The following is a 21,551-nucleotide window of genomic DNA, read 5'->3' as shown; positions in this document are numbered from 1 at the left end:
CAAGGTTGGGAACACTGCTGTAGACCCTCTTGGCTTTTCAGCCTTTGCATCTTCTTGGCAACAGGAAAACTGCTTTTCCAAAGTTTTTTTTTTCCTTCTCACCTGACGCTTCCGAGAAATAGGAGCAATTGCTGAGTTTTTGCTGAGTTCCCCGAGTCAGCAAGCATTTATTCTCCCTTTGTAATTATCTTTAGCCCAAACAGTGGCGTTGGTTCTTAAAACAACTCTTTGGGATCAACTCTTCCACTTCCTAAGGTGAAGGAGCCAATTACCAACTCTTTTCCCAGGCTAATCTCTCTCTGAAATCTACAGACGCAGCAACAATTTGTTTTAAGATACCTGCTTAGCCTCCAGGGCTACAAGCTTTGAAGAAGAAGAAAAAAACAAGGTTTGCGCTGCCAACAACCCATTGCAAACAGCCATTTTTTTGCATGGCGGGTTGAAATGCAGAGATTAAGAATGTTAAAAAGCCGCCTTTGCCAGTTCAGGCCACCCACAGCATCTAAAGCCCGGGTCTCCAACTTTAAGTGAAGAACTTCAACTCCCAGGATTCCTCTGGCTGGGGAATTCTGGGAGTTGAAGTCCTCCAGCCTTTTATTATAAATAGACATAAAAGAAACATAAACAAAACATTATAAAAACATTGGACGATGTGTGGCAGTCCTGTTTCTTATTTCCTATAATGATTTTTCTATAATGATTTTACTATATTACCATCATTTCATATTCCTAATACTATATACATTTTATTTTACACGTCTTACATCGGTATCTCTTTTATTCCTATATTCAACAATCCTCTTTTCTTTTCTATCCATTAGTTGACTATTTAATTGGTTGTCTTAGAAACATAGAAGACTGACGGCAGAAAAAGACCTAATGGTCCATCTAGTCTGCCCTTATACTAGGAGGAGGAAGAAGAGGAGGAGAAGGAGAAGAGGGGGAGGAGGTGGTGGAGGAGAAGGAAGAGGAGGAGGAAGAAGAGGAGAAAGAGAAGGAGGAGAAGGAGAGGAACAGGAAGAGGAGGAAGAGGAGGAAGAGAAGGAGGAGGAGAAGAGGAGGAGGAAGAAGAGGAGGAGGAGGAGGAAGAAGACGAGGAGGAAGAAGAGGAGAAGGAGAAGAGGAGAAGGAGGAAGAAGAGGAGAAGGAGAAGGAGGAGAGGAGGAGGAGGAGGAGAAGGAGGAGTCCAAAGAAAAGAGTTTGAGAAATGTTTCCCCAAATCCTTCAGATCTGGAGGAAAACAGTGGGGAGGTAATAATTATCTGCTTCTGTAGAAGGATGGCCAGAGATAAAAATAGGCACCGCTGGTTTGCCAGCGTGAGGGAGAGGAGTTTATTATGAAATGCTAATTTTAACTGGTGGTTTGAGCTGACCAATTTCATTTTCTTCTTCTTCTTCTTCTTCTGTCGGGCAACATCCTCGTCCTCCACTTGGCAGAGAAACCTGTGTGTTTCATCTCGCCAAGAATGAGATCCCGCCTGGGGGGCAGGGGGGTTACAAAAAAAGCTGGGGAAGGTTTATTACCTTTGTTTTTGATTGGATCCGCTTTGCAAATTAAGGAGGGAGTGCCAATTCAAACTTTATTTTGCCCGGCAAAGCGTTGGGAGCCCCTGTGAAAAACAAACAAACTACAGACTAAAATTTAATCCCTAACAATGGCAGTACCAAGACGGTGCAGGAGTTGGTGGTAAATCGACGGTTTGCCACACTATCTGTAGAAGGCCCGATGTTTATGGGAACTTGGGGGGGGGGGTTGATTTCGTGAGGGAGCAGATGCCGCCACAAAGCATTCTTTCGAGAACGTCAAGGTCATCCTTTGTTCCACCACCTGGGCGGAAGCGGAAGGAGGAGTTGCCAATGGCATGGTGCAGAATTTTTTTTAAAAAATCTTCTCTCTGATCCCTGTTCCACAACTGACGACCTGCACAAACTTTTGCCACGTGCCATCCTGACGTTACGTTCTCTCCATGAACTGAAACGATTTTGCGATGAATCGCGGCAGCGTTCCTGCCCTTAGCATCCATTACAGCGCGCACTGTCACACTTTGGAGGGAAACGGAATGAGGACGCGCATCTCTAACCTTCCCCACAACGCCAGACGATGATCTACTGACCCCTGGCACTGCTCGTTCTCTTCCGCTGGCTTCCCGCTACATACCAAGTTCCCGCGCGAACATTCCCCGCCAGAGATACGTGCCTTGTAACATTACTTTCCGAATAACCCTTGTAATTGTAACGCTCACAGTTCGCACAAAGAGACCGATCCACAATCCACATCACTTGACCCCCTATTTTGAGGACAACACATACCCATGTCCACACCCCTCAAGTGTCACCCTAAAACCAGCACTTAGACAAATTTCCACACCCAGGATAAGTTTCCCCTATAAAACACCCGTTTTCCCTGCAGCTTCCCTCATAGGCAAAGCTTCTTTCTCTACAGCTGCCTGGATTTCATTTTTCTTTTATCCTCGCACAACCCCCGGCTCGAGTGGGAATCCCAAATTTATTCTTCCGTCAGGGAGTTTTTAAACTTTGCCAAGGCACGTTGTGAATTGGAGACTTTGGCCTGCCATAAGTAGAAAAGTATTGTGGGAATTGGGGAAGGGTGGTTGCATAAGAAAGGAAAGATACCAGCCACAACAAATTGTGCCTCTCTGCATGGGGCTACCTTTGAAGAGTGTTCAGAAACTTCAACTCGTCCAAAATACAGCTGCGTGAGCAGTCTTGAGCCTTCCAAGAAATGCCCACATCTCGCCATCACTCCACGGACTGCATTGGCTACCAATCCACACAATTCAAAGTGTTGGTTATGACCTATAAAGCCCTACATGGCATAGGACCAGACTATCTCCAAGACCGCCTTCTGCCGCATGAATCCCAGCGACCGGTGAGGTCCCACAGAGTTGGTCTCCTTAGGGTCCTGTCGACCAAACAATGTCGGCTCGCGGGACCTAGGGGAAGAGCCTAATCTGTGGGGGGCCCGGCCCTCTGGAATCAGCTCCCCCGGAGATTTGCACTGCCCTACCCTCCTCGCCTTCCGAAAGAGTTAAAAAACTCATCTTTGCCGCCAGGCTTGGGACTTTTAGATCTTTCCCCGATCAATGAATGTTTTAAGTACGAAGTGTTGAATGATTGGTTTCATAGGTTTTACTTTCTTTTAATTGAATTTAATGGTTGTTTTTAATTGGATTTATATATTGTTCTGTTTTTGTATATGCTGTGAGCCGCCCCGAGTCCTTGGAGAGAGGCGTCATGCAAATCCAATTAAATAAATAAATAAATAAATTCCTTCCAGAAGATTCAAGGTCATCTTTTGTTCAGCACCAGCTGGAAGTATGGAGGAAGGTTGTGGACACTGAGAGAAGCGGAGTGGTCCATGTGATGAACTTGTGGGTTTGGGGACGAGGGATGAACCTTAACCTGGGTGAACTGTAGGCAAACTTAGGATCGGGTAGACTATAGTTCGTATCCTACATGGCTCGGTTAATAAATTGGAACTTGGAAGAAACCCAAGCTTTGGACTCTGGTTTATTTCTCGGATGTTAACTGGGGCGCTGACATGCCGGAATAGGGGAGACCAAGCACCATTTAAAATAAATTGAACTTAATGACTTAAATAAAATTGGAGCTCTGAATGTAGCCTTCCCCCCCCCTGCAGCCCAAATTAGCTGTTAACTATCTTCCCAGCTCTTATTTTGCAGGCTCGTTCATTGTCTCTCTCTCCAAAGAATGTTTTCCAAGCCCTAAGTCTTTGCAGGTTTTTTTTTTTCATTGCTCTAACTTGCTCCAAATAAGTTTCTTAGCCAGATTTCATGCGTTAAGGTGGGACTAGAACTCACAGTCTCCTGGTTTCTAGACCAGCACTTGAACCACTGCACAAATACTGGCTCCCGATACCATTCCAGGAATTGTTGAATGTTTAAAGCACAAAGAGATCACTTTGTCCTCAACTTTTTCTACAACCCCGGGGACAAAAAACAAAAATATTTTGGAACAGCAAAGCCCGGAAAGGCATTCGGAATCAGAGCTAAGAGCTTATCCCATCTCTCCGTCCCAACTCAACCAGGCTTTAAAAAAAATGTTTAACTGCATTCCTGGCCGGACAGGAGCGCGGTCAGCTGTGAAAACGGGACTTTTGAATTTACAACATCCATTTCTGCCTCAGCACACAGGGACACAGGACTACATTGTAGGAAAGCCGGCGGGCGGGGAGAGAGGGGAGTTGGCGGGTGGTGGTGAGTGATGACAAAGGATGCCAAGAGGCGAGGTGGCCTTTGCTACGAAGCAAAGCTTTTAACACAACTTTCTCCAAGCTCCCTTCTTGTTGTAAACTCCCACTGGCTTGTTTTTTCCCCCCAAACTTTGTGGCAGGGGAATTTACCAGCTTAGGGGGCCGGTTAACTCAAGAGAAGGCGAATGACCCCGCGTTGCTTTCGATTTGTTTAAAACGAAAAGAATGTGAGGGCCTTTCTGTTCCTTTCTGATCAGTCTGCAGAACACAGCAATGATTTGCATGGAAACTCAGCCAATCAAGTGCCCTGCATTCACAGCAGAGGTTATTTTATTTTATTTTATTTTATTTTATTATTTTATTTTATTTTATTTTTTTATTTTATTTTATTTTATTTTACTTTATTTACTTACTTACTTACTTACTTACTTACTTACTTACTTACTTACTTACTTACTTACTTAGTCCAATACACAATGAGAGTTTTAGTGGATATATATCTATATACACATAGTAAAATACATGATGAAGGTTATAGAGGAGATACTCATAGTAAAATATATCTAAGAAAGAATAGAAAAGAAGGTATAGGAATAGAACATATCAATGAAAGAGTAGAAGAAGAGATATAGGAATAGAAGAAAGGTATAGGAGATATAGGAGAGCAATAGGACAGGGGACGGAAGGCACTCTAGTGCACTTGTACTCGCCCCTTACTGACCTCTTAGGAATCTGGAGAGGTCAACCGTAGATAATCTAAGGGTAAAGTGTTGGGGGTTTGGGGATGACACTATGGAGTCCGGTAATGAGTTCCACGCTTCGACAACTCGGTTACTGAAGTCATATTTTTTACAGTCAAGTTTGGAGCGGTTAATATTAAGTTTAAATCTGGTTGTTTGGTTGGGTGGTTGGGTGGTTAATTGATTGATTGGATACAAATCTAATAATTTGTCTTCGGAGAGGGGCGGCATACAAACCTAATAAGTTATTATTATTAAATTATGAATAAATTTATTATTATTAATTATTAATTATTATTATTATTATTATTATTATTATTATTATTATTATTATTATTATTTACATGCCGCCCCTCTCCCAGAACTCGGTGCAGCTCACAACAACAATGCAAAACAATGCAAAAAAAAAATCAAAACCAAAATGAAGCCTATAAAAATAAAATAGCAACATTGAATAATAAAATTATAATGAAACCAATAAATAAAAAAAGTCATAATAAATACTACCCTGCCCAGACTTTTTCAGAACGGCCGGGGTTCAGAACGATGGGAGATGTAGTCCGAAACATCTGGTGGGACCCCTAAACTTCCTCCTCTTGAATAGCCTGGGGCAGGGGTAGGCAAAGTTGGAATTCTGGGCGTTGAAGTCCACATGTCATAGAAGAGCCAGATTTGCCTGCCCCTGTTCTAGTCCAACCCCCTGCTTAGGTAGGAATCCCTACACTACTTCAGACAGATAGTTATCCAACATTTGCTTTAAAACTTCCAGTGTTGGGGCATTCACAACTTCTGGAGGCAAGCTGTTCCACTGGTTAATTGTTCTGACTGTCAGGAAATTTCTCCTTAGTTCTAAGTTGCTTCTCTCCTTGTTTAGTCTCCACCCATTGCTTCTTGTTCTACCCTCAGGTGCTTTGGAGAATAGGTTGACTCCCCTGAGATACTGGAACATTGCTAGCTAGCTAGCTGTTTGTTTGTTTGTTTATTTGTTTGTTCAATTTTTTTATGCCGCCCTTCTCCTTAGACTCGGGGCGGCTTACAACATGTTAGCAATAGCACTTTTTAACAGAGCCAGCCTATTGCCCCCACAATCCGGGTCCTCATTTTACCCACCTCAGAAGGATGGAAGGCTGAGTCAACCTTGAGCCGGTGATGAGATTTGAACTGCTGACCTGCAGATCTACAGTCAACTTTAGTGCCCTGCAGTACAGCACTCTACCTGCTGCGCCACCCCGACTCTTATTCCCCTGGTCCTTCTTTTCATTAAACTAGACATGCCCAGTTCCTGCAACCGATCTTCATAGGTTTTCGCCTCCAGTCCGCCTAATCATCTTCTTTGCTCCTCCCTGCACTCTTTCTAGAGTCTCAGTATCATTTTTGCATCGTGGAGACCAAAACTAGATGACCTTCCAATTCTGTTAATCTGTAAATTCACAGGCATAACTTCTGCACCATGTCGCAACTTTACTTATCACAGACATCCAAAGCCGTTGGGATTGTCAAGAGCAGTGATTTTCAACCTTTTTTGAGCCGCGGCACATTTTTTACATTTACAAAACCCTGGGGCACATTGAGGGGGGGGCGGCTAAAAAAAGTTTAGACAAAAAAATTCTCTCTCTTCCTCCCTTTCGCTCTATTTCTCTCTCCCTCTTTCTCTCCCTCTTTTTTCTCTCTCTCCATCCCTCTTTCTTTCTCTCTTCCTTCTTTCCTCTTTTTTGCTCTCTTTCTCTCTCCCTCCCTACTTCCCTCTATGTCTTTCTCTCTCCCACCTTCCCTCCCTCCCTCTCTTTCTTTCTCTCTTTCTTTCTCTCTCTTGTTCTCTTTCTCTCTCTCTTGCTTGCTTTCTCTTGCTTACTTTCTCTCTTGTTTTCTTTCTCTCTCTCTTGCTTGCTTTCTCTCTCTCTTGCTCTTTCTTTCTTTCTCTCTTTCTCTCTCTTTCTTTCTCTCTCTGAGCTTCGCGGCACACCTGACCATGTCCCGCGGCACACTAGTGTGCCACGGTACACTGGTTGAAAAACACTGGTCAAGAGGGTGTATGATGGTGAGCAGCATCCGCAAATCCCACCGTTAAGTCTCGGGACGGATAAAAGGAAAAGACACCATCGAGAAAAGAAAACTAAGACGGCTCTTTCGACTTCGCTTCTTCATGGCACAAGCAAAGACTTGGCACAAACACGCACGCAATTCTCCGTGAACTCAAAGCCATTTGCATAATAAACAACACCGGCTTGGAGAAGATGTCCAGAGACAGCCTGCTACCATCACACATTCTTCGCCAGAGCTAGAAAGTGGGTGCGGGGGCAAAAAAAATTAAATTCTTCCCACGTTAGAAGCTTAAGCTTTGTTTACAACTCTAGGAGAAACTTCACATTTTGCTTCGGAACGGAATTCAAAGCAACAATTCCAAGCAAACTATTGAGCCAACAATGGTGGCACAGTTTGGGGCCTTTCATCGTATTATAGCCCTCCCCATTCCTCCTTTCTTTTCTTTTTAAAATAATTTTTATTAGCGTATTTTTTGGAGTATAAGTCGCACCTTTTTCCTCCCTAAAGAGGCTGATAATTTGGGTGTGTCATAATAATAATAATAATAATAATAATAATAATTTATTAGACTTGTATGCTGCCCCTCTCCAAAGACTAGGGGCGACTCACAACAACAACAAAAAATAATAAACTCTGAATGTAGCTTTTTTCCCCAACCCTAATTAGCTGCTAACTATCTTCCCAACTCTTATTTTGCAAGCTCTTTCATTGTCTCTCTTTCCAAAGAATGGTTTCCAAGCCCTAAGTCTTTTCAGTTTTTTTTTCATTGTTCTAACTTGCTCCAAATAAGTTTCTTTCCAGCCCTAACCAGGAGCTAACAATGTCCCAGCTTTTACCCACTTGCAAGCTCTTTCATTGTTACTCTCTGTAAAAAATGTTTTCCAAAACCTGTCTTTGTAGTTCCCCCCCCCCCCATTGCTTTACTTGCTTTGAATGTTTCTTTCCAGGTAGCAACCAGGTCCTAACAATGTTCCCAGCTCTTACGGGCTTGCAAGCTCTTTCATTGTTACTCTCTGCAAAGAATATTTTTCAAGCGTTAAATCTTGGCAGGGTTTTTTCCATTGCTCTATTTGCTCCGAATGTTTCGTTCCAGGTGCTAATGATGTTCCCAGCTCTTACTGGCTTGCAAGCTCTTTCATTGTTACTCTCTCCGAATAAAGTTTTTTTAAAGTCCTAACCAGGAGATAAAATAATGTGCTGAAGCTGACCAGACTAAGGACGCTATTACCTGGTAAGCAGATTCTTTTCCCTATTTTCCTCCCAAAAAACTAGGTGCATCTTATACGCCGAAAAATATAGTGATTTATATACATTGCAAACATTACAGAAATAAAAAAATTAAACATACATTACATACAAAAAGAAAAACACATACCAACAAGAAAAGATAAACATCCTAATATTAATGGATATATTCATACTTATACTATGTACTCCTTAAAGTTATTCTACAGCAATTCGTATCAACAAATTAACTAATGTGGTTATTTTCCTTGTACTTGTTATCCCCATTCCCCCTTTTCAATTCAGGAGCCTAGCAGGCCAAATCCACTAGGCTAGAAAAAGCCAAAAAGGACCGACCACAAGCGTGGGACAGCTGGTTAGGGCCACTTGCTTCCTTGAGAGACAGCTGGGTCTCTGTTTTAAAAAGAGGGGATTGTCTAGGGATATTCTGATCAGAATGCTACAAAAAGTCTTTTGTGGGCACAAAACCTAATTTGGGTCTTTGGAGAATCCCAAAACTCCCAGCTATTCGAGGGGGGATGCAACCCACGCGGGCTTTGGAGGAGCAGGTGAAGTTCTCAAGAAGTTAGACTCACCATGAAATGAGTGTGTGGTTGGCTTTGGCCAGGGAGGAAAAAGGTTCTTAAAAAAAAAAACCTTTTAAGGTAAAAAGATGTCCTTAATACGTGTGCGTATTTGAAGCAGTTTCTTTTGGCTTCTTCTGGGACCTTCTTTGCTCACCTACATCTCAGGAATGAATGCCTGCTAGATGTTCCCACATCCCTGGACTAAACAGATTTGATCCTGTTTGGCTTCTAAGGCCAGAGAAATTTCCCTACATAAATTATTTATTCCTTCATTAAATTTGTATAAAGTGACCCAGTGACCCTCAGTGGTTCATAAAATGGATGGAGGGGAAAAATCAATGGGAAAAAAGGCATAATTTAAAAAATGAAGCTATAAAATAGGTACGGGGAAAATATGCAGGAAAATTGGACACCCACAAAAACACAACACAGGTCTACCAAAAAATATTTTTGGGAATCATCGCAGTTGGCCTTGTACTTTTCTGAATCATTTTTTTTGTGTTCTGATTTCAAAAACGTGTATAGTTTTTCTGTAGCAGGTCTAGTTTCCACCGAGCAGCATCATTATTATAAGTTATAGGAAATATACTGGTGACATTAAGAAAACAGTAATTACCATATACATTGAAAATGTAGAAATAAGGTAGTAACAAAAATGCTTCTATAACAGAAACGTTATGTGATAGAGCAAAACTAAGCATATTGTTGGAATCAGCACATCAAACTCCATAAAACAGACATATTACCTTTGTTAATGATTTTTTGTGTGTTGACCAGTGTAGTAGTAGTAGTAGTAGTAGTAGTAGTAGTAGTAATAATAATAATAATAATAATAATAATAATAATAACAACAACAACAATAATAATAATAATAATAATAATAATAATAATAATAGTAGTAGTAGTAGTTCCGGCACAAGATGATCCACTGGAACTTGTGCTGGAACTACCATTTACCAGTGGCAAAGAATTGGTGGGATCATAAGCCCGAAAAAGTAGTCGAAAATGAGCAAGCAAAACTACTGTGGGACTTCCGACTTCAGACTGACCGAATTCTGAAGCATAACACACCAGACATTGTGATCGTGGAGAAAAAGAAAGTATGGATCATCGACATTGCAATCCCAGGAGACAGCAGAATTGAGGAGAAGCAGCTAGAGAAATTAGTGAAATACGAAGATCTAAAAATCAAGCTGCAACGACTCTGGCATAAACCCCTGAAAGTGGTCCCAGTGGTACTTGGCACACTGGGCGCTGTGCCAAAGGATCTCAGCGGATATTTGAAAACCATCGGAATTGACAAAATCTCCATCGGTCAATTGCAAAAGGCCGCTTTACTGGGATCGGCAAAAATAATTCGCCGCTACATCACGCAGTCCTAGGTGCTTGGGAAGCGCCCGACTAGTGATGAAACACGAAATCCAGCATAGTGATCTATTTTGCTGTGTTGTACTGACATAATAATAATAATAATAATAATAATAATAATAATAATAATAATAATATGATGATGATGATGATGATGCTGGCAGCAACTTGTATCAACCATTAGCATCAGTCAATGGTATTTGTGATGCATTTTTGGATGTTCAGTTGACTGAGCTATTCATGTTTAATGAATAAAGTATATAACAATACTAATAGCCCTCCTTATTGTCATCGCACATCATGTATACAACAAAATTGCTTTAACACACATTTATTCCGAAGGGGCTTGAAGTAACTTGAACCAAAAGTCTGTTGGAATTAAGACTGCAAACTACAAGCTCCAGCAAAAATCATCACACACAGTTAAAACGTAAAGAGACTGAAAGTCAGAAATAATTTTCAGCAAGGAAATTATTTCTGATCATTAACTCAGTTCCTTTCCATTTTTGTCAACTTTTGGACTCATGTTTTCACCGCAACAAGACTTCTTTGCACTTGGTTGATTTAAAAGAATAATCAGGGAGGCCGGTTAAGAATTATTCCCTCTGAACTCAGCAAGCCAAAAGTATATTTGTCATATCCGAAACCGATTTTTGCATCGTCTCCCCGCTGTTTTATCAGCCTACAAATAGACTACTCGGATGTTACGTCCCATTGATTTTTATTACCATAAAACGCTTTTTGGGGGGCTGGCAGGAGAGAAAAACCAGCATAAACAAACCTCAATTAATTTTTAATTGCTTGTACCAAAGCTTTTTTTCTTTCTATCTCTCCCCTGATCACATCCAAACACATTTGCTCTGTTTTAAAAACCAGAGATGCCTCGCCTTATCACCAGACTGGGTGTTCAAGCAGCTAACAGCTCGGTTAAAACAAGCCTAAAATATCACATAATAGGCTAAGCCAATAATAACAGCAGACAAGCAGCAGCCGTGAAATTAATAAGCAAGATCTTTATGCCCTGACATCAAAGGGCCTAGGAGATTAGCAAAGTTTTAACCTGATGCCCAAAGGATTGTAGTGTTGGGCCAGACTGAGGTCTCTGGGAAGGAATCCCACACAGCTCAAAACTGGGTTTTCAAGAACTGTGGTGAAGCTGGAGGGGTCAATCATTTCTTTTTATCTGTGGTGGCTTTACGTCCCAGGACCACACTCCGTGGGTGGTGATTCAAACCAGCACTCCAAATTTTGCAAAGGAAAAAATTAGAAGTTGGCAACAAAACTATCCCAACAAAATACAGGAGGTGGACAGAAAAATGGAAACACTTGACTTTTTGGCATCATGATGTTTGAACATGTTCAAATCAATCAAAACGTGACATATTTTAATGGGGTTTTTTTATTCTGTTATTTGATACGTTTTTTTAAACTACATTTTTTTAAACAGAAATTTAAGGAAATTGGTTATAACCTTCTAGAAATGCAGACCTCTGAGACTTTCAAAGAGGCCAAATTGTGGGTGCTCGAATGGCAGGCGCTAGTGTAATAGAAGGTGCCCGAATGTTTGGCGTTTCAAGAGGTCATGTCTCAAAAGTCATGAGTGCTTTTAAAAGAGAAGGGAAAATGTCATCAGCCAAGCACAGGTCTGGTCGAAAGTCGAAGTCGTCTGAGAGAGACCGTCGGACTCTAAAGCGAATTGTTAGAGCGGATCGCAAGACCGCAGCTCCTAAAATCACTGCAGAGCTCAATAGACACGTACAGAACTCAGTTTCCACAAAAAACTGTTCGAACGGAGCTTCACAAATCTGGATTCCACGGAAAAGCTGCAAGGTGTTTCCATTTTTATGTCCACCCCCTGTACACTGCTCAAAAAAATAAAGGGGAACACTCAAATAACACATCCTAAATTGAATGAATGAAATGAAATGCACTTCTATTCTATTAGTTTTTCTCATCATTCCTTTCACCCATTTCCTCCCATGTTGACTGTATGACTGTAACGTGTTGCTCATATCCTAAGATTTTTATTAATATTGCTTCTTCATTGCTTATTTGACCCCTATGACAATCATTAAGTGTTGTACCACATGATTCTTGACAAATGTATATTTTATTTTATGTACGCTGAGAGCATATGCACCAAGACAAATTCCTTGTGTGTCCAATCACACTTGGCCAATAAAAATTCTATTCTATTCTATTCTCATTGAACACTTTGTTCTGTACAAAGCAGAATGTGCTGACAACATGTGAATTTGATTGTCAATCAGCGTTGCTTCCTAAGTGGACAGTTTGATTTCAGAGAAGTTTGATTTACTTGGAATTATATTGTGTTCTTTGAGTGTTCCCTTTATTTATTTATTTTGAGCAGTATTTATTTATTTATTTATTTATTTATTTATTTATTTATTTATTTATTTATTTATTTATTTATTTATTTATTTATTTATTTATTTAGATTTGTATGCCGCCCCTCTCCGCAGACTCGGGGCGGCTCACAACAAAGTGAAAAACAATTTATAACAAATCTAAATTTCTACTAAAAACATTTTAAAAACCCCATTTTCTAAACACACATACATACACACATACCATTCATAAATTGTATATGCCCGGGGGAGATGTCTCAGTTCCCCCATGCCTGACGACACAGGTGGGTCTTAAGGAGCTTACGAAAGGCAAGGAGAGTAGGGGCAGTTCTAATCTCCGGGGGGAGTTGGTTCCAGAGGGCCGGTGCCGCCACAGAGAAGGTACTTCCCCTGGGGCCCGCCAACCGACATTGTTTAGTTGACGGGACCCGGAGAAGGCCCACTCTGTGGGACCTAAGCGGTCGCTGGGATTCGTGCGGCAGGAGGCGGTCTCGGAGATATTCTGGTCCAGTATATTTGTTGCATTTACCCAGGGGCATCAACCCTCCGAGATCAAAAGTGTCTATATTAACTGAACACTCCCCTAGAATAAAACCCACCCAAACTGCCCTATCTAGCCCTTTATTAATAGCCCCAAACCCCAAGCAAGTCCGAACTCATTCATGAATGGAATTAGCAAATGTTTTTGTAATTAAAGCTGCACGCATTTGCATGGGTCTCCCAGAACAATGAGTCTCTCTGTTGCCAAGTGGAAGAAGGATCCAATATCAGCTACTCTCGAGCTGGCCAAGCTGCACATTCCTAAATCTCCCCTCCTCGAGATAAGCACAGAAACACTTAGAAGATTTGGGGTGGAGAGGGACATGGGGAAATCCATGCTTTTATATAACGGGACAGGAGCAAAGATTGTCTCCTACAGCAGTGTTTTTCAACCAGTGTGCAGCGAGACATGTTCAGGTGTGCCGCGAAGCTCAGAAAGAGAAAGAAAACAAGAGAAAGAAAGAAAGAGAAAGAGAGAAAGAAAGAGCAAGAGAGAAAGAAAGCAAGAGAAAGAAAGAAAGAGAACAAGAGAGAAAGAAAGCAAGAGAGAGAGAGGGAGGGAGGGAGGGAAGGTGGGAGAGAGAAAGACATAGAGGGAGGGAGGGAGGGAGAAAGAGAGCAAAAAAGAGGAAAGAAGGAAGAGAGAGAAAAAGAGGAAGGGAGAGAAATAGAGCGAAAGGGAGGAAGAGAGAGAATTTTTGTCCAAACTTTTTACACCCCCCCCCCCCCCAAATGTGCCCCATGGTTTTGTAAATGTAAAAAATGTGCCGCGGCTCAAAAAAGGTTGAAAATCACTGTCCTACAGAGATGATAAAGAAACACAAACCATCCGGAGGGGCAAAATACCATCCACACACACATAGCACCACTTTTGTTAAATGTGTGTACATTCGAAATGTCATACAGATGGAGGAAGAAGGGTGGCTTAGTTCAAAGTAAAGTTTCCATTCTTCTTGTTATTTTTTCCTGGGTTGGCTTTATTCTTCAACTCCCCAAAATAGTTTCGAGCAAAGCAAATGGACTCTGAGTGCCAGCTGTTCTTTCTTTTTTTAAAAAAGAGAGAGAACTGGTCTATTTTTTGTGAAACTTTTTCTTTTTTTAACAGAAACTTTTTATTTACAAATACATATAACAAACAAAGGACATTTAAAAACAGTGGCAAGTCAGTTCACATTTCTCATGATATTCATTAATACTTGTTCAGACTTATATCGCTAATATTAACAATTTATTTACAGTTTCTCTTTCAAATAGGTCTTTCCCTCTTTCTCCCTTTTTTTCTTTCCCCCTGGTAATTAAGCTTCTGTTTCTTTCTCCTCAATCGTTACGTCTTCTATTTTAACTACCTATTTTGAACTTTTCCAAACTTGTTGAAGAATAAAATACAAAGGAAAATAGTGTGAAACTGAGAGAGGGAAAAGAGGAAAGAAATTTATTTATTTTATTTTATTATTTAGATTTGTATGCCGCCCCTCTCCGCGAACTGAATGAGTTCGGACTTGTTTGGGGTTTGGGCTATTAATAAAGGGACAGATAGGGCAGTTTGGGTGGGTTTTATTCTAGGGGGGTGTTCAGTTAATATAGACACTTTTTATCTCAGAGGGTTGATGCCCCTGGGTAAATGCAACAAATGTACTGCTCAAAAAATAAATAAATAAAGGGAACACTCAAAGAACACAATATAATTCCAAGTAAATCAAACTTCTCTGAAATCAAACTGTCCACTTAGGAAGCAACGCTGATTGACAATCAATTTCACATGTTGTCAGCACATTCAGCTTTGTAGAGAAATACGTGGAGGGTTAAGGTTGAAAACGAAAGAAAAGCATTGACTCTTTTTAGCCTAGTAGACCCTCGCGATAACATTACAACCACAACTTTTTTATGTTTTACATACTTCAAATGTCTTGACTTGACTTACGACCACCAATTGAGCCCAAAATTTCTGTGGTTAAGTGAGACATTTGTTAACCGTCTCATTTTATGACCTTTCTTGCCATAGTTATTAAAAATTAAATTAAATTAGTTGTTAAGTAAATCACTGCAGTTGATAAGTTAGTAACAACAGTCATTAAGTGAATAAGCTCCCCCTAGGCCTTTACAATTCTATGCATGGTATGTATGTATGTATGTTTGGTTTTTATATTAATGGATTTTTAATCATTTCTAATACCAAATTACTATTGTACACTGTTTTATTGTCGCTGTTAGCCGCCCCGAGTCTCCGGAGAGGGGCAGCATACAAATCCAATAAATAAATAAATAAATAAATAAAACCCACCACTGTCGTCAGGCATGGGGGAATTGAAATTCCTTCCCCCTAGGCTTATAGAATTTATACATGGTATGTTTGTATGTATGATTGGTTCTTTAAATTGGGGTTTTTTAGATTATTTTTAATATTAGATTTGTTTACATTGTCTTTTTATTGTTGTTAGCCGCCCCAAGTCTGCGGAGAGGGGCGGCATACAAATCTGCTAATAGTAATAATAATAATAATAATAATAATAATAATAATAATAATAATAATAATAATAATAATAATAATAATAGATTTTGTCAAAAGTTCACAAAAGGGAACACAGTAATGGTCATAAGTATGAACCAGTTGCCAAGCATTGAATTTTGATTACATAAGCATGGGGATGCTACAAAGTGTGAAAAATTGTCATAAGTCATTTTTGGGGGGGTTGCTGTTGTAACGTTAAATGGTCACTAAATGAAGCGTTGTAAGTCGAGGACGACTAGCCATTTCTATAATAGTCTGTGCAAGCTTGTAGTGGCCACATTCAGAGTATTGGACGATAATAATAATAAGGGGGAACATGATCGAAACATTTAAATATGTTAAAGGGTTAAATAAGGTCCAGGAGGGAAGTGTTTTTAATAGGAAAGTGAACACAAGAACAAGGGGACACAATCTGAAGTTAGTTGGGGGAAAGATCAAAAGCAACGTGAGGAAATATTATTTCACTGAAAGAGTAGTAGATCCTTGGAACAAACTTCCAGCAAACGTGGTTGGTAAATCCACAGGAACTGAATTTAAACATGCCTGGGATAAACATATATCCATCCTAAGATAAAATACAGGAAATAGTATAAGGGCAGACTAGATGGACCATGAGGTCTTTTTCTGCCGTCAGTCTTCTATGTTTCTATAATAATAATAATAATAATAATAATAATAATAATAATAATAATAATGGGTGATTTAGTGCCAGTTACTATCGCTTAGCCCTACTTCTGTTTCAAACATCCAAGGACACCATTCGAAAACAATTTTGGGACTCTTGATAAAGACATACGGGAGAGAAAGGTTAGGAAAATAATAACAAGGAACAAGTATTTTTAGTCCAACCTTTTCACGCACAGACCAAGTTACAGAAAAAGGGGAATAGATGGTGAGTTGTGAGGAGGAAAAATGACTCCCAATTATTTTACAACTCCACAAAATCCACAATCAGTAAAAATAGTTGAAAGGGGAAGCCCGCAAGGCCCTATCAGCAAACTTTCATCTTCCTATCTTCCTTCCTTCCTTTACTCCCTCCCTCCCATCACAAGAATTGTACATTTTGTACCAAGTGCGGAGATCATCCAATGGCATAGTGCGGTGATGGTGAACCTTTTATGGCTCGGGTGCCAAAAGGTGCTTGCGTGCACGATAGCATCCTGGCTGGGGAATTCTGGGAGTTGAAGTCCAAAGATCTTCAAGTTGCCAAGGAGGGAAGTGTTTTTAATAGGAAAGTGAACACAAGAACAAGGGTACACAATCTGAAGTTAGTTGGGGGAAAGATCAAAGGCAACATGAGAAAATATTATTTTACTGAAAGAGTAGTAGATCCTTGGAACAAACTTCCAGCAGACGTGGTTGGTAAATCCACAGGAACTGAATTTAAACATGCCTGGGATAAACATAGATCCATTGTAAGATAAAATACAGGAAATAGTATAAGGGCAGACTAGATGGACCATGAGGTCTTTTTCTGCCGTCAGTCTTCTAGGTTTCTAGGTTTCTATGCCAAGGTTGGGAAACACTGCCATAAAGCAATGCCGTCCTCCTGCACATGCGTGCACAATACCTCTGCTGCTCCCCTCCCCACAAATGTGCTCAGGCAAGTTGAAGACTCCAAACTTCCAGTAGGCCCGCTGGGCTATTCTTCGCCCTTCCCAGGCTCTCAGGAGGCTTTCCTGAAGCCTGGGGAGGGAGGGCAAAAAATGAGCTTCTGGTAGACCCACTGGGTCAGCTTTTTGCCCTCCCCAGGCTGCAGGAGGCTTTCCTAAAGCTTGGGAAAGGCCAAAAATGAGCCTTCCTTTTTGAATTTCCGGTAGGCCCGCTGGGTCCGTTTTTTGCCCTCCCCAGGCTTCAGGAGAGTTTCCTAAAGCTTGGGAAAGGCCCAAAATGAGCCTTCCTTTTTGAATTTCCAGTAGGCCCGTTGGGTCCGTTTTTCCCTGTTCACAGGTTCCAGAAGCTTTCCTGAAGCCTAGGGAGGGCAAAAACGTACAAAGTCTCACACGGAGACACACGTCTCGGTGAGGTTTTTTGCTTCTCCGCAAACGCGCACAGACGTGTCCCCGTGTGAGATTTTGCTACCTGCACGGGTGCGGGAAGCAAAATTGTGCTCAATCTTTCTCTCATGTGCCGGAGCCGCGCGCAATTAGCCGTATCGGCTGGAGTCCACCTCTGGCGCACAGGAATGCTGGAGCTAACACAGGGCATCTAGCGTGCCCTCAGATACGGTATGTGCCACTTGTGGCACACGTACCATAGGTTTACCCTCAAAGGTATAGTGGAATTACTACTACTACTACTACTATTACTACTACAGTAAGACCTCACCTATCGCTGGTGTTACATTCCAGACCCGGCCGCGATAGGTGAAATCCGCGATGGGGAATTTATCGACTGATAGTACTTATTTAAGTATTTATATTGTAATTGTTTGGTAAGTTTTCATTGTTTTAAGTGTTTATAAACCCTTCCCACACAGTATTTATTTTAGATACAGTGTTTAAATACAGTATTTACAACTTTAGATATATTTTTTTGGGGACTACTGTACTACCACAGAGGCTGTGTGTGGGTGTATAGGTCTGGCAGCTACTTAGGAGACACTCCTGAGCCAGGCAAGCCTAATATTCCTGCTTTCGGCGCCTTTGTTTTGTCCAAACCCGACAATCCCAATAACTGGACTCACAATATTTTTCTTGTTTAGGCCTTGAAAAGAGCAAAAAAAAACCAACAACCAAAACTTTTCCCCCCCCTCTGCCAAAGCAGCTGCAGATCCTTTTTTCCCTTTGTCCCAGATGCCTCGGACTGGAGAAAAGTTTTCCTGCCTCTCCCCCCCCTTGAAAGACACACACAAAACACACACACACACCCTCCAAATCCTTGGAGAATCCTACTATCTTTTATCCTTTCTATCACTACTTTTTACTTACAGTTATGCGAACACATACTACAGTACTATAGTACTCTATAGTACTATAATACTATACTTGTTTGACAAATAAATAACTGAAATAAATGTAAATTAAAAAACACGCCTAAGGGGCCTATTGTTTCAGGAACTCCCCCTGCCCAAGAATGAGGGGCGGCATACAAATCTAATAAATTATTATTATTATTATTATTATTATTATTATTATTATTATTATTATTATTATTATTATTATTATTATTATTATTATGGGTTAGGGAGGAATAACTCCCCAAGGGACACCCCCCCTCCCACCTCCACTCCCCCAGTCACAAACTTTGCAAACTGGCGGATGCTACAAAACAAAAGGACGCCGGTGATGGAGGAGGAGGAAGGGGATGTTAAGCCCGGGAAAGAATGGAACACCCCCCCTCCCCCGTTGTCCGCCTTCCCCGCTTGGAAAGACCCCGCCCGGGTTTTCCTTCGGGTCCGGGTCGCCTCCCGGCCCTCCCCACGCCACCCCGCGTTCCCACAACCCGCAGGGCGAGACTCACGGAGCAGGAGCAGGAGCAGCGCCGGCCGCCAAAGCGCCATGATGCCGAGGGACTCGGGGCGTCCGTTCTCCGCCGGGCCGAGCTTGCGCATTCCCCGCCTGGCTCGAGCCCAGCGCCGGGTGGGAGGAGAGAGAATGGGAGAGCGAGAGAGAGCAGGCGGGGAAAGGCAGCCGGGGAGAGCCGCGGTTGCTAGGCGACCCGAGATGCTGGGCTCCGTTGCCCCGGCAACCGCATCCCCCGCCGGGGGGATGAGGATGCGGGCACGGAGGGAGGGAGGGAGGGAGAGAGGGAGGAGGGAGGGAGGGAGGGAGGGAGGGAAGGAAGGAAGGAAGGAAGGAAGGAAGGAAGGAAGGAAGGAAGGAAGGAAGGAAGGAAGGAAGGAAGGATAGAAGGAAAGGGCCGGGGGAATATGTTAGGTTTGGGGAACTCATCTTGGTTCCACCCCTTCCTTACAAAAATGGACTTGAAGCTTCCTACCAATTTTTAAAAAAGAATATTTGTAGCTCGGAGTTGAAAATTATTTATTTATTGTTTTTTATCTGTCTGTCTATCATTTATGTATGTATGTATGTATGTATGTATGTATGTATGTATGTATGTATGTATGTATCTATCTATCTATCTATCTATCTATCTATCTATCTATCTTTATTGTTTTTGTCTGTCTGTCTATCATTTATCCAACTATACATCCATTCATTTATCCGTCCATCCATCCATCCATCCATCCATCTATCTATTTATCTATCTGTCCATCCGTCCGTCCAAAGGGGTTGTATAAACAAGTGTAGCCCTTGGATTGAAAGTAGTTCTTCACCGTTGTTCTAAAAATACACAAAGACTATCTGTGGGAGTTGTGTGATGCTTAAACCAGCAGCTCCTTAAATGGGTACTTTTGATTATTTATCAGTGGTGGGAAGTGAAGAGGCCATAAACAGAAGTCAAAGGTTAAGAGATCCGAGTTCATTCAAGAGACAAGATCCTAAGATCCAGATGCCTTACAACCATAGTTCCCTCTAAGCTGAGCAGTGAGCAATCGCTCACTTAAAAATCATCATCAACTCAGAGTTTTCCAAACATGCCCAGAAGCCGAGAGGGAAATTTTATTATTATTTCTGTGTTGCCCAGTCCCGAAGGGACTGTCGCTCAGACACTATACTTTTCCGCCCACCCCAAAAAAAATTTAGAGAGAACACTGCTTACAACAGGGCTTATTATTGCAAACCATCCAGGAATATGTGTGAGTGTGATAGAGATACCCGAGCTGTATTCAAAGCAGTGTAAAATAAACACATTAGATATGGATGTTTACATGAGTAAGATCTAACAGAATAGCTGAGAATTTTCATTAACAACATTCCTGGCTTTTGTCATTGCGCAAATAAATCTACGTTGCAGAAACATGAATAAAAGGGAAATCTCTTAGACTGGACATTGATTATATTAATCCTGTTAATATTGTTAATCTAATCCTACGTAGTTTCTGCTCTGGAAATTTCACACTACTTACCAGAGCTTACAAAACATTCGCCAGACCCATCCTAGAATACAGCTCATCTGTTTGGAGCCCATATCACATCTCAGACATTAACACCCTTGAAAATGTCCAAAGATACTTCACCAGAAGAGCCCTTCACTCCTGTACCCGAAACAGAACACCCTACGAAACTAGACTTACAATCCTGGGCCTAGAAAGCTTAGAACTAAGACGCCTTAAACATGATCTAAGTATTGCCCACAAGATCATATGCTGCAATGTCCTGAAAGACTACTTCAGCTTCAACCACAACACCACAAGAGCACACAACTGATTCAAACTGAATATTAACCGCTCCAAACTTGACTGTAAAAAATACGTCTTTAGTAATTGAGTTGTCAAAGCATGGAACTCATTACCAGACTCCATAATGTCATCCCCTAAGCCCCAACATTTTAACCTTAGACTGTCCACGGTTGACCTCTCCAGATTCCTAAGAGGTCAGTAAGGGGCGTACATAAGCGCACGAGAGTGTCTTCCGTCCCCTGTCCTATAATCTCTCCTATATCTCCTATATCTTCTCTACTGTATCCTCTATAACATTCATTGTGTATTATTGTGTATTGGACTAACAAAACAAACAAACAAACAAATATTATCGGACACAATGTTTTTGAAGAGTTCCTGGTAAACTTCAGAACAAGAATGGTAAGACATCCTGTATATCAGAGATGGGTTTCAGCAGATTCTGGCCAGTTCTGGAGAACCATTAGTGGAAATTATGAGTAGTTCGGAGAACCGGTAAATACCACCTCTGCCTGTCTCCATCCCATCTATTCTCCCTAGTCTCAGATGATCGGGAAGGAATGGGGATTTTGCATCCCCAGGAGTGGACGTGGTATTGCTTGAGAGCATGGCAGGGGAAGGTTACTGCAAAATCTCCATTGAAGGTACACTAGTTGGCTGACTTGTAGATCTGAAGGTCAGCGGTTCAAATC

General features: G+C 41.5%; 1 protein-coding gene across 1 annotated transcript in view; it reads right to left on the bottom strand.

Annotated features, from left to right (window-relative positions):
* The window catches only part of JAM3 (junctional adhesion molecule 3), a 51,012-nt gene extending 31,820 nt beyond the window's left edge, over positions 1 to 19,192 (bottom strand). Inside the window, exon 1 of the mRNA XM_070765233.1 lies at positions 19,077 to 19,192. Coding sequence (XP_070621334.1) covers positions 19,077 to 19,167 — 91 coding nt within the window. The 5' untranslated portion in view covers positions 19,168 to 19,192. The remainder of the gene's footprint in view (positions 1 to 19,076) is intronic.
* Between the last annotated feature and the right edge of the window lie 2,359 nt (positions 19,193 to 21,551).

This window comes from Erythrolamprus reginae, chromosome 12, assembly GCF_031021105.1.
Source record: "Erythrolamprus reginae isolate rEryReg1 chromosome 12, rEryReg1.hap1, whole genome shotgun sequence".
NCBI classification, from domain to species: domain Eukaryota; kingdom Metazoa; phylum Chordata; class Lepidosauria; order Squamata; family Dipsadidae; genus Erythrolamprus; species Erythrolamprus reginae.
The sequence above is the reverse complement of the archived record's forward strand: the minus strand, read 5'-3'. Positions and strand labels throughout refer to the sequence as shown.